A 14137-nucleotide genomic window follows, 5' to 3' on the forward strand; every position below is an offset into this window, starting at 1 on the left:
GAGGTCATGGCACAAGCCTTCGCACTGGAGTGGATGAAAAATCACTGCTCAGGACAAAATGGTAGCTCAAGAGCTTTTTCCATAACTAAGACATCAAAATATTCATGATTCTTCATATTATGCAAATGTCCAAAATGTAAATAAGCTTATCTCTAATACCTCTTCCATATTCCAGATCTATTGCGATTCAAGTGAAAATGAACATACACATATATCCTCATATTCTTGTGATTAGTTTTGAGGAAACCATCTTGGCAACTTAAATATACAAGTGCACAAAACTAGCAAAGAACCCACTACAGGGTCTGGTATGAGACRTGTGTGTTTTTCCTATGCATATACTCACCTGATCCCATCTCATCGCTGCCTAAATAAGAGCTATTGCTCCGGACACTGGTGTAGGACAACACTGAATCCCGGTTACTGTTACATTCACTAGAAACAAAAGCAAAGAAGGTGTTTAAAAAAAAAAGGCTGTGCTGAGGCCCAGTCTCTAATACATCACCATTCTGTTTGTACTAACACTGCAATTGCCAAAGCAAACTCTCTTAGGCAGACAGTACAAGAGAAAACCCAGTTACATGCAGCACACGAGGCCTCATGGGCTGGAACTGTAGGAGGATGTCTTTTTTTCCATTTGTAATGATCACTCAGTGCTTAATGTATTGCCTGGATCCTATAAAGGACGAAAATGAACTTCCCACCACAGGCCTCATTTGGACTGTGTCATTAAACATGCCCTAGAAAAACAGACTAGGGGAAGAATAATTCTACTCTATAAATTTGAATCTCAGCAGAACCCAGCGTTAGCTGCCAGGTCTCAGGATATCACACCATCCAATTTCAGCATATGTTGAGGGTGCACTAGCACAGATAACAGAGACAAGAGGGCCATCTAAAGAATCCCTACCGTTGGAGAACCAGGCATGACAGAACCCGACTGTTTCAGGGAGCAGAAAACTCGCTTCCATTGGCTTCACATGAGTGCTGGCTCCACACATGGAAAAATCTAGCCTCAGTCTCCTCTGTTTAAAGTTCAGTTTACACTAACCATAATTTAATAAAGCTTATTAAAAAGCCACAGATTTCAGACTGCCCCCTCCCAGGTAAATGACACACTGTTTTTAATGGTACAAGCCCAAGCTAACACCTAAAAGATTCTCCATAAAGATTGGCTCTTCTTCTATTTGGATTTTGGACTTATGTGAGGAAACTAAGTAAAACCAATTAAAAAATGCCAGGTCCCTCACCTGGGTTCTTCCTTATCCCTTCCCTGGGATTTTTATTTTCTTCCTGGGTCCTTCCCTACCCTATTACTAAGGCTTTTCTTTTTTTTTTTTTTTTTTTTTTAAGAAAACTTAGGGTGACTGCATTACAGCACAAATTCTTATGAAATCTGAATGACACCTCTAACAATCCATGAGAAAAAAAATGATACAACATATTTTCTCATGTGCAATTTGCCTGTTCTTGGAGCTCCTCAGCGATAGTTTTTCAGATCAAAAACTTCCAAAACACAGTTTATTCCCATTTGAGTAACTATGATCTGTAATTCGTTCTTAATTTTCTGCCTGTCTATTAAAGGTAGGACTGAAAACTATTTTTCAGCTTGACTTTATGTGTAGAATTGTGGAGCAAGCGACAGACACGCAGAGATGCTGGGTTTGATCTTACTTTGTTACACAGATTAGCTTCAATTACAGAACACTTTTAAGTGGTCAGTGTTGGGAAATGGCATTCCCATTAACAAAGAAGGAAATTCTTCACATTTCAATAAAACAGCTCAATGTAAAAGCAAACCAACAAACAAGCCACCACCAGGTAAAGATGCAAGCCTGCTGCATGGAAGTTTCAAAGATGTATTATTCATTTAAAATTACTTTAATGCTCGTAACTCTCTGAAGCATGTCCTTATGTACAGGAAAAGTCATGCTATGAATGTTAAAATGACCTGTTAAGAATGCATAATAGCCATGGTYAGATTTGATCACTTCTTATTTCGTTCTTCTGAAGTTCACTTTTCAACTGTTTCCTCACAAGAAACACAGACTTGGAGTGTGTGAGATTTTCTTTGGTAGCAAATACACCAGGAGAGKCACAGTCAATCAAGTCTCAAAAACAAGGTTTTGAGACACCTGAATAAATATTTGCATTTGTGGTTTCAAAGGTCCATTAAAAATAAAGAGCTGGATGTCCATTTCTCTTTCTCAGTATCTTAGACTTCTGGGAAAATTGTTTGCAGACTTGAATGGAAAAGTCCCCTTACAATAGCAACTATTATAAGATCAAGCAGTCTGCAAACTGCYGAGCTTCTGTGGTTCCCAATTATATGGATTAGAAGAGTGAAGTCACATTAGACTATACTATGTTAAGATATTTAGTTTTCTGAATGTCTTGGTATTGTGGTATTGTTGCAAAACAAGATTTTTAGCTGCATACGTCTCCATGGCAATAAATGTAGTGAAATAATTATAGCTAGTTACCACTTTACTAAGTGAAGGTATTTTGACCTGAAAATAACATTATTATTAGGAAGAATAAGAAGATTCCTAGTAACAGAAAAGCCCTTAAAAATAATAACAACAGGCATGCAGAAATACTAATAACAGGCACTTTTGAGAAGCCTGGATCTTCTCAAATCCAGAGATGGCACCATCGCTCCTCAGTGCAGAGCCACAGGGAGTGGTTACCCCACGGCACTGCACCAGAGGCACACTTGTGTCAAGTCTGACCATGTGGAGCTCTTTGTTTGCTTCTCAGGCAATACAACCTTCAAAAATCTGTTCACATTGAGCGAAAATGGAGTCCAACTGGTAAACCCTCGAGAAACGCACCACATTTATGTACATATACCACACTTCGGAAATTTCAGACATTTTAGTCATGCAAGATATATTTACAGAGGTAAACAATTTGTAACGTGCTCTGAGGAAAAAAATCCTGGTCTATAATTTGTCACCTACTGCTAAAACAATGAGACAAAATGAGAAAGAGAAAGAAGATGGAGAGTTGCAGATACTACTGCGTAACTTTTGGCAAGAGTTCACATGACAATTTTGTGACTTGTGGCAAGGGAAACCAGCTATTACTAATCCATACCTGAATTAGAACTTCAAAATACTGCTTAGTAAGCTGAAATAGACACATCTATCTCTGGACTAACCTGTAAGAGTCTCTGAAACTCATTGTGTCATGTCCAGAGTCTTCTTGRTCCTCCTCAGAAACTTTGAAGCAAACCTTCTTGATGCCGCCGTGCTCAGCTTTGTCGGTATCACTCTCTTCTGTTCCCAGGGAAGGTGGAGACGTTTCCTCTGTGGATGGAGGCTCACAAGCACCACCCTCAGTAGGTTCTGTTATGGTGGACAAAAGTCTGCAAAAACGAAGCACACTGCTCTCAGGGACTGGCTGGGTAGCCTCAGGAAACAGGTATCATCACTRTGACTGCAATTTAGCTATGTGAATCAAAAGCAAACTCTGCACAAGTCTACACCTTTGTAAATTTATAAAACAGCATTTTGTAAATTATAAAACAGTAAATTTATAAAACAGCAATTTTCTAGTTCTCATAGCTGTAAGTGTAATATTGAACTTGGCTAAGAGCATAAAGTTGTGGCTCATTTATCCACACAAAATTGATCTAATCCCCCTCTTGCCTCAAAATAAAACCAAAATCTCCCAACCTAGGTGAGTTAARGCAAAGCTACTTCCTTTAATAAGTTCAATTTTACATAAATTTTTTCAGACTCCCCTTTTAACACCAAATTTGAGATTAAAAAATACCCTTTCACATTGGTCACTATAGAATGAAAAGATCCCCCCCTTCCACAGTGGGGCCTATCTCACTGGCCCGTCATAAAAGATAAGATATTAGGGTGAAACCTCCATTTTATAAGAATTGCTCTCTGCAGTGCACACTGGATTCTCTACTCACTTATTTATCTGAATGACATATTGCTTCATTTCCTTCACTGCAATGTCAAGTTTGTTAAAGAGGTGCAAGTAGGAGTCCTGTATTTCTCGGTCTTCCTGTTTCAGCAGAAAACTGAGTCCCCTTTCTTCCTGACTTGTTCCTCCATTCTGCTGGCCAAAGCTACCATCRAGGTCTCCATCTTCAGGGGCCAGGCATCTCCAGGACGGTGCAGCCATCGTGGTGATACAATGCTGAGTGTTTGAGACTGGATTTAAGGTACCTGATAAATATTAAAGTTCCAGTTAGTGTGGCTTTCATGCCTTTCTGCACTCCATCCCACTAGTGATAGTTTGGGATGGATGAACTTTTAAAAATAATAGAATTAATACAAAGAAAATTTCCCAGAATTATCTTGTAAGATCACATTCTATTAAAAAAAAGTTTTTAAAGAAAAAAGCTTTTTTTCCTTGCAATCAAATATATATTTTTAGTTACTGCAGTTCAGAAACAGGTGAAGTCATAGAAGTAACGATAGCCAGTGCACATCCATACATTACTCATATTGACTGCATGTATATCTAAAAACACYTGTGGAAATGTTAAATGGTTTTAGACTCTCAGGAGTTGGTTAATACTATTATTCTAGCTTTGAAGTCATTCATTCTGTCCCTCTGTCACACACACGCACACAGAATCACACACAATTCTCTATTTTTTCTATATATAAAAAACGAACTACAGATACATCTATTAGAAAAAAAGGGTAGTGGCAAGGCTGCATTTCTTCACAACTTTTTGATCAGTAAAAAGATACAATTTCCATGAAGCTAATATTAGTAGGATTTGAAAATTAATTAGCACCTTGTTCAGGATCAAGACCAATAATAGAAGGTTTCCGTCCAATGCGAATGCTGAACGACCTCCCTGCTGAGGTAGTGTTTTTGGGGTATGACACCTCCATGAGGTTAACATGGCAGTTGGTGGGGCAGAAATCCATGCTGTTAAGGGAATGTGGTTCCATGATGGCTTGTTTGAAGGCTGGGCTCACCTTTGTCTTCAATTCATCTGCAAACTAGGAGAAATAAAGCAGTGCTACTTCACTTGCAAAAATTTATGATGCCACTTAGTCAATYCTTTTCCCTTCCTGCTGTCTCCTATTCCAGATTATACAATTTCTACTGCAGCTAAAATAATATTTTCCAAAAAAAAGAACTTGTGGTATTTTATTCACTTATAAGGTGGAGATGGACCTGCAATAATGTGTTCCAACTCAGCTCTGACAAGCTGAAAGGAGTGCTTTACAAGTAAGTTCCTTTTCCCTCACAATTTACAATCTAATTAACTTGCAGAGCTCTCTTCATGTCACTAGGACACCTACCTCTGAAGCAGGTCAGGTTCATAAATAAGGAATAGCRAGAGCATCAGTCACCACCGTGCAGCGTTGCCTCGAGACTTCACCCACAACCAGTAACGTACCTCTTGGTAGTTTGCGAGTCTTCTGCTAATGTTTTCCAGCTTAGTGTCACAGATTTGCCGGAATTCATACTGGGGCATGGTGGCCACAGCACTGCTGAGGGATATGAGCCGTTTGCAATTCCTTATGAAGTGACTGTCCTCTGCAGCAAAGGCCTCTAAAATCTAAAAGAGACAGAGTCAATGCTACTCACTTGGCAGTGAGGGAAAATGCAGTTTTCTTCTATTGAATAAATCCTAAAGCATGCATACTGACATGGTTGAATAAGGCTGCCTCCATAAGAAATTGTCTTTATCAGTAGCGGGAACCATAATCATTTCTAGCCCTAGATTCACAAAACATCTCCAAAATTTTTCAGAATAACTGACATGCCTTAAAACAGCCCCTGTGTGCTGCCAAGGTAACCTGCTCTGCATGCTTTCCCTTCCAYGGCACATAACAATAGTGTCACTGGGATGTAATGGAAATATATACTATAAAGTCATTGATACCTTGAGTAACAGCAAAGCTTTACGAGGTAAGAAAAGGGGAGAATCCCACAACAGAGATCCCTTCAGACCCCTAACGGCTAAAATCCCCCAAGCATTTGCTGACTTGTCCACACCAAAACTRTCACAACTGGGTGCATGCTAGCTAAGAAACCTCCAGGCAGGATTGGGAAGAGCAGGCGCTGCCTAATCAGAAATGCTAAGCCAAACACCAGGGTACTTCTGAGATTATTGGCCTCTCTGTTCAGGAATGAAGCTGGCCATGTTCAATGTCTAGTACCTTTGCAGTGAGACTGAAGCAACCTTTTGGTTCTACAATTTTCTCTAGGACAAAGGATTTGATTCCCGCGTTGCTGACGTATTCGTACACCACGCCGTGCTCCAGGTGGGTGTTATCCACAGTCAGGCTAATGAGAGGTGTTTCTTCACTAGGGATCACTGGAGAGCTGACGGCCTGTGGTGTTTGGGCTGAAACCAAAGCAAGTCATTAGAGGCAGCACACGTGCAAATAGGCATGTATATGGATGAGAAACCTGTTGAGATGCAAAGATAGCACTTTGGGCTCAAGAAGTGTCTGAACCACAAGCTGCTAGAGGCTGGGAGAGTCTTCTGAGGAAGATACTTGCTCCTCCTGAGCCATSTGCAGTTGGACACTGCTGGAAGCAGTGACAGGAGACAATCCATGTGTTCCACTCCATATTCTGATGTTCTTGTATACATGTATGCATACATCTGTGCACAGGACACCACTTTTAGTTCTGTTTAGCATTCAGATACACAGCTTCCAGCAGAAACTAAAGTACATTAATCACAGAATCGTTTGTAATTCACCCTCTAGAAGACCTGCCACATCTCTTTCCAAGCTATAGGATGTCCTCCAGATGCATTCTACATGTAGATACAAAAGTGAGAGCAGAGGAAGAGGTAACATTTTTGTTCTTTTCTCTTTTAACATAACAAGCTAAAACACGTCACCAATGTTTGCAGAAAGCAGTATAACCAGGCCTGTTTCTTCCTAGGACCCTAGTTTTGCCTAGTGCATTCACTTAGGCAAGTACCGATCTACTGCAGAAAAGCAGATGAGAATATTAGTCTGTATGACCTGGGTTGTCTATGCTTGCCTCTAACAAGGAGAACTGCAGATRCAAAATTGTGCCCACTATTTTCTGGGCTTTGCTTGGAATTTTGGGTAAAACTAAGTGCTGTAACAGTAACTATATGCCAGACAAGGCCCACATGAGAATCCTCTTTTGTCACCACTTTGTCCAGTTTTTGTCACTTGCTAACTTTGAAGGCTTGCTTATATCCACCGGTCCCTAGTTCTGCATGGCAGTCTCCCTTACTTAGTAGCCTAATGCGTAAGAGCATCTCGATTACYGCACAGGGCACAGAAGAGAGCTTTGTTCCATGAAAATTACTTTCCAGTGCAGTGTATGTTACCCTAGCTCTTAGACACTGTGTAATTATACTGGCCAGTGGCTTGACGTCAAAGCTATCAACTAAATAGCACATGCCTTCTCAGCATGCAAGATCCTAGTCATTTACTGCAGGATTGGGGCTGTTACAGCCAATAAAAGTAGATATAACCAAGCATTTTTTTTTCCCTCTACCTACATAATAAATGATGTTAATAATAAAATTTCTCTAAAGCAGTAGCAGGAAACATATATCTAGGAATACACAGTGAATTTCTGTTTTCTCTTCTGTTCAAAGTCCAGTACATATCTCTTCAGTCACAGGTGTATGATTTCTATAGGTATCTCAGTTTTACTTTCTCCTAAATAAACAGTGTGAGATTACTTCCTCAGCCAGACTTCATTTTACTACAGAGCTTTGCTGAAAAAGAGATATTCCACAATGATAATTACATTTAACATTTCTACTGCAGTCTTCCCTCCTGATTTGAAAGCATCCAAATCTTCCTTAGTTTTCCTTTCCCCATAAGAATCTTTACCTGATTCCTGATGGCTGTTTTCTAGGGGATCTGATTCTGCACCTTCTTCCAGCGAAGGGTCTTCTTTGCTGGACCCAGAATGACTGCCATTCAGATAGGCACTGGATGTGGACTGCTGAGCTCTGTCCTCCTCAGCATCTTCATGTGTTCTGTACACCCACTGGTACAATCCCTTTCAAAAGACATAGGCTTGAACTAAAGTAAACCCTTAGTAAAAATGCTTGATGGGGAGAAAGGGGAGAAGGCAATCTATTTCCTTAAAGGCCTCGTATTCATACCAGTGCTTCCTCTTGTCTGCTCCTGTATGCTGTAAAGTGTTCCAGAACTTCAGTATAATCTGCATGGGTTGCATTATTCCCGTTCACTTTCAAAATACACTGCCCTGGATGAAGGCCTACAGCTGCAGCTTCCGATCCTGGAAAAGAGAAAAGAGAGGATACAGATAATGAAGCCATCGGACTATGGGAAGGAACCCTGGAAATATTACRAAAGATTCTGGTTAAGAGCTGTAGGAAGGAAAAGCTGGTTTATAGTGCTGGTGGAGAGCTTTATTGAGTGTGGAAGTGCTGGTACTATTTTTTCATATTTGCACTAGTCCTGGCAAAAATAAGCATCCCCTAGGTCTGAATTCATTTATGCTATTAATTGAAAATCCTGTGGGAAATCATTTGGGAAATTTAGACGCTCCTTCTAGTCTTTTATTTATGTTAGATAAGGCCTACTTAGATGTAAGCAGTTATATATGTTTCTCTTTGTTGTATTTGCATAAAGCAAAATGCAGAATACTGACCTGCCAGGCAGTTTGCCAGGGTCTGACAAGGAGATTATGCTGTACTTAAAAAAACTACAGTAAGTACAAAGCAAAGTAATCAACTTCAGTGGATTTACTCCCGATCCACACAAACAAGATTCAGTTACAAATCCAGCTCCTAGAAATCTACAGTTAAGGTGATTAACTTTTCAGGACAACATAATTTAAAATTCATATTGTTTTATTCCAAATGCAGTTTGGCCTTTACTAATAAAGCTCTAGCAAATGAAAACATTATAGTGAGCACATCTAGTTTGCACTCTTTAGCCTGTTAAAAAGTGATTAGAGGTGAAATATGAAAGTGTGTACTAATGTGCCTCCCTGAGCACGTTGCTGGGTGTGTTTGGGTGGTGACTGTTTTCTATATTCTAGCTAAGCATTTATATTATCACACCTATTACATTGAAGGAAGGAAGTGGTACACAGCTGAGAAGTCTTATTTTCCRCATTTGCTGAAAATAAAGGTAAAAGCTGTGCTTTGTTTGCAGCTTAGTTTGCTTTTCACTTAGAGAACTGGTAACTGCCTCTGGCCAGCTGTGTTTTCTGCTTTAGAAGGATCAGACAGCTTGTCTCTATCTTATATTGGTAGTTTACAGTAACATAAACTAATATAAAGGGAAAGGCAGCCTTCCAGCCTGATAGCATTTTCTGTGATACTAAGAAACAGGAAGTCCATCAGCACCTTCACAACTGAAGTGTCCCAGGTATAGCTGCCCCCAGCAACAAACTGAAGAAGTTACAGAGAGAATCATGCCTTGGTTTCTTCACACCCACCTAGTTTTCCCTCTTCACTCCCTTTGGCTGAAAGCTGTATCTTATTGGTCTTAAAAGCAACCAGGCTGAGATGTCTGTGCAGGTGGGTTTGGAAAGTGAGAGAGCTCAAGTGGACTTCTTAAATGTTCTGAGGCAGGAACTACCTCTTTGTTCTGTTTTTGTGTTTGAGTGGGATTTTTGATCTAAGGGTTCCTACACATAAGACACACACAAATATATGTACAGCTGTACTCCAACCTCAAGTGTAGCACGGCGTCTCTATTTACCTCTTCCTACTGCATGAACATATGGTGGTGCTGCTCCCCGTATCTGAAAACAAAGTGCTTCAGGACCATCTGGAATTTTAATAATCCTGCAGGAAAATCAAGGAGAAAAAACAGCATTCTGTTAGACTGTCAGAACTCTGTGCAATTCTAACAATGTCTTTTTTGGCATTCACAATTGTGTTTTGAATTAAAGAAAACATTTGCACTGTTTTGCAAATAAATTACAAGTAAAAGAGTTCGAAAGAAATCAGTCCATCCCCATTCTCCAGGGCAGAAACAGCTGTATCTAGATGTCTCTAACCTATTTTAAAAGATCTATAAAGATTCCACATCTTCTCTGGCAATGTTTTCATGACTTCTGTTAGAATGTTTTTCCAAATGTCTAATCTGAATCTTCCTTGCATCAGCTATAGTCCCACTTGTCCTGCTCACAGTACAAAGAAGAAAAAGAGCTTTGGCAGCAGCCTTTCATGTACTTTTATGGTACTGTCTTCTCTTCCTTGAGCTTTGTAATATCAGCTCTTCAATCTCTGTTCACAAGTCATGCTTTGTAGCCTTGGTCTCTGATCAGTTTTTCTTTAAGCGCAGCACAGAAGCCTGGGCATAGGCTGCGTCCCCATGCACAAAGATTCCTCTAAAAACCTATGTGAGAAAGCCCATTAAGGAGGTGCTAATCCCAAACAACAATGTGGTCATTGGAATCTAATTTCAAGCGATTGCTGTTGGGCTGACGCTTCTGTATGAAGCTGTTCTAGCAATTTCTGACATGGATTTAGGTTTTAATAATTGCTGAAATAAAGTGTCCCATCCACAACAAGCAGAGCTGTTAATCAAAATATCCACGYGCCAGACAGAGTTATTTTACACTATTTAGTAAAATTGTGCAAGTTTGTGCTTTATAGATTTGGAAGGAATTCATACAACTTACTTGACTCTGCAAATTAAAGAGCTACTAGAGTGATGTTAAAACGACAATAAGTGTATTGAACAAACAAGCAAGTACTAGGCAAGACGCTGATGCTGAGATAAGTCCTTCCTTCTCCATAATCAGTATTGGCAGACTGTGTTTCTGTATTTTCTGTGTCTCTGTTTCTGGACTATCTCAGCTTGGGAAAATTTAAAAGCAAAGACAGCAGCAATACATGGTCTTGATGTAGAGTGTCATCAAGATGAATATATGATGGGTGAACTCGTGTCCCAAAGCTAAGACTCAAAGCTAAGGTTTGGTGAATATTTATGTAGAACATGGACCAAACTATGTGTTTACAGAGTGAAAAACATACCAAGCAGCACCCTTGTTAACAAAAATAAAAGAATTGTTATGTGTTTGCAAGTCTCTAGGGATCTGAAAGTCTTGAGGTCTGCAAGCCTCTTCATTTCAGGCAGGATGTTTTAAATCAAAGGAAACTTCGGTGAGCAGAGGCAGTTAGTGTTAGCAAGTGTATGCACACCCTGCGAGTACTCAGACCAATAATATCCTGCTCTCAGTCTGTGCCATTCTGGTGCAACAGATGGGAAATTCTGTTTTGCTAATTAAAATTTGGCATTTCTGAATTTATAAAGAAAATCTATGCCAGTTTGCTTTAGAAGCAATCTCATTTGTTTTTTTCTGTTGAACTGCAGCTCCTGCCTGTAAAGCTCATTATAAAGTTCACAAAGCTCTCACTGCACAAAGTTAAAAAAAAAAAATAGTTTTTTAGATAAACTTCTGTGTTGTCTTGATACTTACTCTTTGGATTTGGTGGCTATCAGAAGTCTAAGCGGCCTTCGTGAGCAGAACGACTGGTTTAAGATGGTTTCCACTTCTGAGAATGGGCGTAGGAACACCAGGTCCTCATTGATGGAATAGATTTTCCTTCCCATCTGCAGGCCGGCCATCTGTGAACGAAACCAATGTCACAGGCAACCTCAGTGGGCAGCAGGGTCTCTGCCACAGAGATCTGCTCCGCGACGCTCAGCTGCTCTTTGCATTGACGGATCCTAGGATCACCGTTACATGGAATACTGTCTATAGAGTTGAGTCATAAAATCATTTATCATTTAGCCTTAAAAGTCATCTATATTTACATCATCTGTACTTACATAAAACAAAAAATTTCACCCATAACCATAGACTACTATCTTCTATAGAGTTGCAGTATAACTTAAGATAGATGTTTTTAAGATTTGGATTATAATTCAATGGAAATGTTTCTGCTATTTGCATTCAATTCTATTTTAGAATAATAATTTTTTTATATATATACACTTTATATACATACAAAAATTTTATATTTTAAGGCTGTTTTTCTCAGTGTAGCTTGTGCAACTAATTTACGTGCCACCAGCCTGCACACGAGACACCAGCCTGCACACATAATCATATTATATCCATGGATATATGAAGTACAGTGTCCTATGTTAAGCCCTACAAACTGGTACTTTCAGTTAAAAACCTGTTACTTTCACTAGTGGGGTAGAACTAGCTAGGCTAAAGGAGAACGTTGCAACACGTCTCCTGAAGAGTAAAGGCCTCCAGTGTCACAGAGCTCACATTTTGGGCATAACGGATGCTCCTTATGACGACTCAGTGCAGTTGTCTGGATTCAGGCCACTGCCTTTCCCCAAATAGCTTGAAGAGCTGCTCGCTATTCATCTGCATGGCCAAGGGCCAACTGGCTGTTTGTTGAACACGCTCGGTTCAGACACCAGACATCTGCTTGTCAGTTGGCTGCCGGGAGTAAGACAACAACCACACCTCCCTGAGGGGTCATTTTTGCGCTCTTGCTTCCTTCTCATAGCGTGACTGTCTCATTCAGACGTCAGCTCCAGGATCAAAATTTGTGTGAATGAATCCTACKATAATTGACCTATAAGTGAACTGGCTTAGAAAGGAAGATAAGGTACAAATTGAGGAGATGTCAATGTTCTTCTGAAGATGAAGGAACTTGGGCTGGGCATGGGTCTCCACAGCAATCCAYAGCCACCAACCGCTTTTTTATGACCCTGTTTTACAGGAGCTGGGCAAGTGCTATGATCACAGATGGGTGCTGAGAGGGAAGGGCAGGGCAGGAGCCCGACAGGCAACAGTCCCAGCCTGAGCTGCTCATCACCGTAAAACTGCTATTTGAGCACTCTGTCAACACAGCAATCTGATACTACAGCAATTCCAACGACTTTTAAATACGGTTTGTGACCACTGGCAAAACTAACAGCTCACAGAATAGTTTCTAGCTAAGGATCAAAAGAAAAAAGACAGTAATAACAAAAAACACCTTTCYTTTTGAATAAATCCCTAACAGCTCCCTGTTTCAATGCAGCTTGCCACCACAGCCTGTGCATGGCAATTTTGTTGCTGCTACACTAGGGACAACAGATCATGGTCCCCAATTGAAAAATAATGTGTTAATCTTGAATAGAATGAGGCTACTAATAGATTTGTCCCCACTTCAACTGGCAGACCTGGCCTCTTATTCTGGCCTGCAYTCTGACAGGTCTAATGAAAGCAACGCGCTGTGATGGACGCTGCTAAGCCAAGCTGCATGTCTTGATTCTTGTCCCTGGAGAGTGTGACAGCAGGCACAGGCTTTCGGAGCGGCCTGCAGCCGCTGAGTCGCGCACAGCCACATGCTGGATATCTTCGYGGTATCACAAAGCAATTAAAAAGCTCAAGGACATAATGAAACACATCACTGTGGGACAGCGGGTCTTCCCAAAATAAGCTGACAGCTCTCCAGCTCAGTGAGATGCAGATCCAGTTCTTTTCTACAGCAATATTTTTAAGATCAAGTTGAAAAGATCAAAATATGGTCACAGATAGTTTGTCTTGGAAGGTCTAGAAAAAGATTCCTCAGAAAATTGTGCGCTTCTGTTGTCTTAAAACACAAGGGGATTTTCAGGACATTCTATAGGCAGCTAGCCAGGAAGGGACAGCAGGATTATCTGACAGGCAATGGTTTACAGGGAGGGGTTTAGATTAATAAAATTTTTAGCCAACCTCTGTTGATTTTGAGCATGAGRTAGAGCATAGGTTTAGTTTCTCTGGTGACCACTAAACACATGAGCAGAACACAAACAAAATTTAATTCTAATAGTAAGCTTCACCTCAAAATTTCCTCCTGCTTGACATTCTCAGCTTAAAATCAGTCTATCCACTTCAAATTCCTAGTCACCCAAGAATTTCACATAACCTAAAGCAGTGACCCACAAACTCCTCAAATACTCAAACTCAAATACTCCTGTGTTTCTCTGTGCTATCCCAAGCCTATTGCTTTGCCCTCAGATTTATGTTGCTAAAGCACCTGAGATACAGTATCAAAGAAAGATGCTGCTGTTGCTTTCTCACTCATCCGAAGATGCCAAGACATTTAGCAATTTACAGAGTTTACTACCAGAGAAATTGTAAAAAATTCTCCATTTTYTATTAGCTGCCTCTAAGATGAATAAATAAAAAATAAACTTAAAATGCACCTTTTCTAAGC

General features: G+C 40.2%; 1 protein-coding gene across 1 annotated transcript in view; it reads right to left on the reverse strand.

Annotated features, from left to right (window-relative positions):
• PREX1 (phosphatidylinositol-3,4,5-trisphosphate dependent Rac exchange factor 1) overlaps window positions 1-14137 on the reverse strand; it is a 137033-nt gene that overhangs the window by 12219 nt on the left and 110677 nt on the right. The window contains exons 18-27 of the mRNA XM_026042018.1: window positions 11407-11555; window positions 9678-9763; window positions 8105-8241; window positions 7827-7998; window positions 6153-6340; window positions 5387-5548; window positions 4772-4982; window positions 3932-4190; window positions 3164-3370; window positions 347-435 (exon numbers count right to left, since the gene is read on the reverse strand). Of these exons, the coding sequence (XP_025897803.1) occupies window positions 347-435; window positions 3164-3370; window positions 3932-4190; window positions 4772-4982; window positions 5387-5548; window positions 6153-6340; window positions 7827-7998; window positions 8105-8241; window positions 9678-9763; window positions 11407-11555 (1660 nt within the window). The remainder of the gene's footprint in view (window positions 1-346; window positions 436-3163; window positions 3371-3931; window positions 4191-4771; window positions 4983-5386; window positions 5549-6152; window positions 6341-7826; window positions 7999-8104; window positions 8242-9677; window positions 9764-11406; window positions 11556-14137) is intronic.

This window comes from Nothoprocta perdicaria, unplaced genomic scaffold, assembly GCF_003342845.1.
Source record: "Nothoprocta perdicaria isolate Ctin4 unplaced genomic scaffold, notPer1 scaffold_3, whole genome shotgun sequence".
Taxonomy (NCBI): Eukaryota; Metazoa; Chordata; class Aves; order Tinamiformes; family Tinamidae; genus Nothoprocta; species Nothoprocta perdicaria.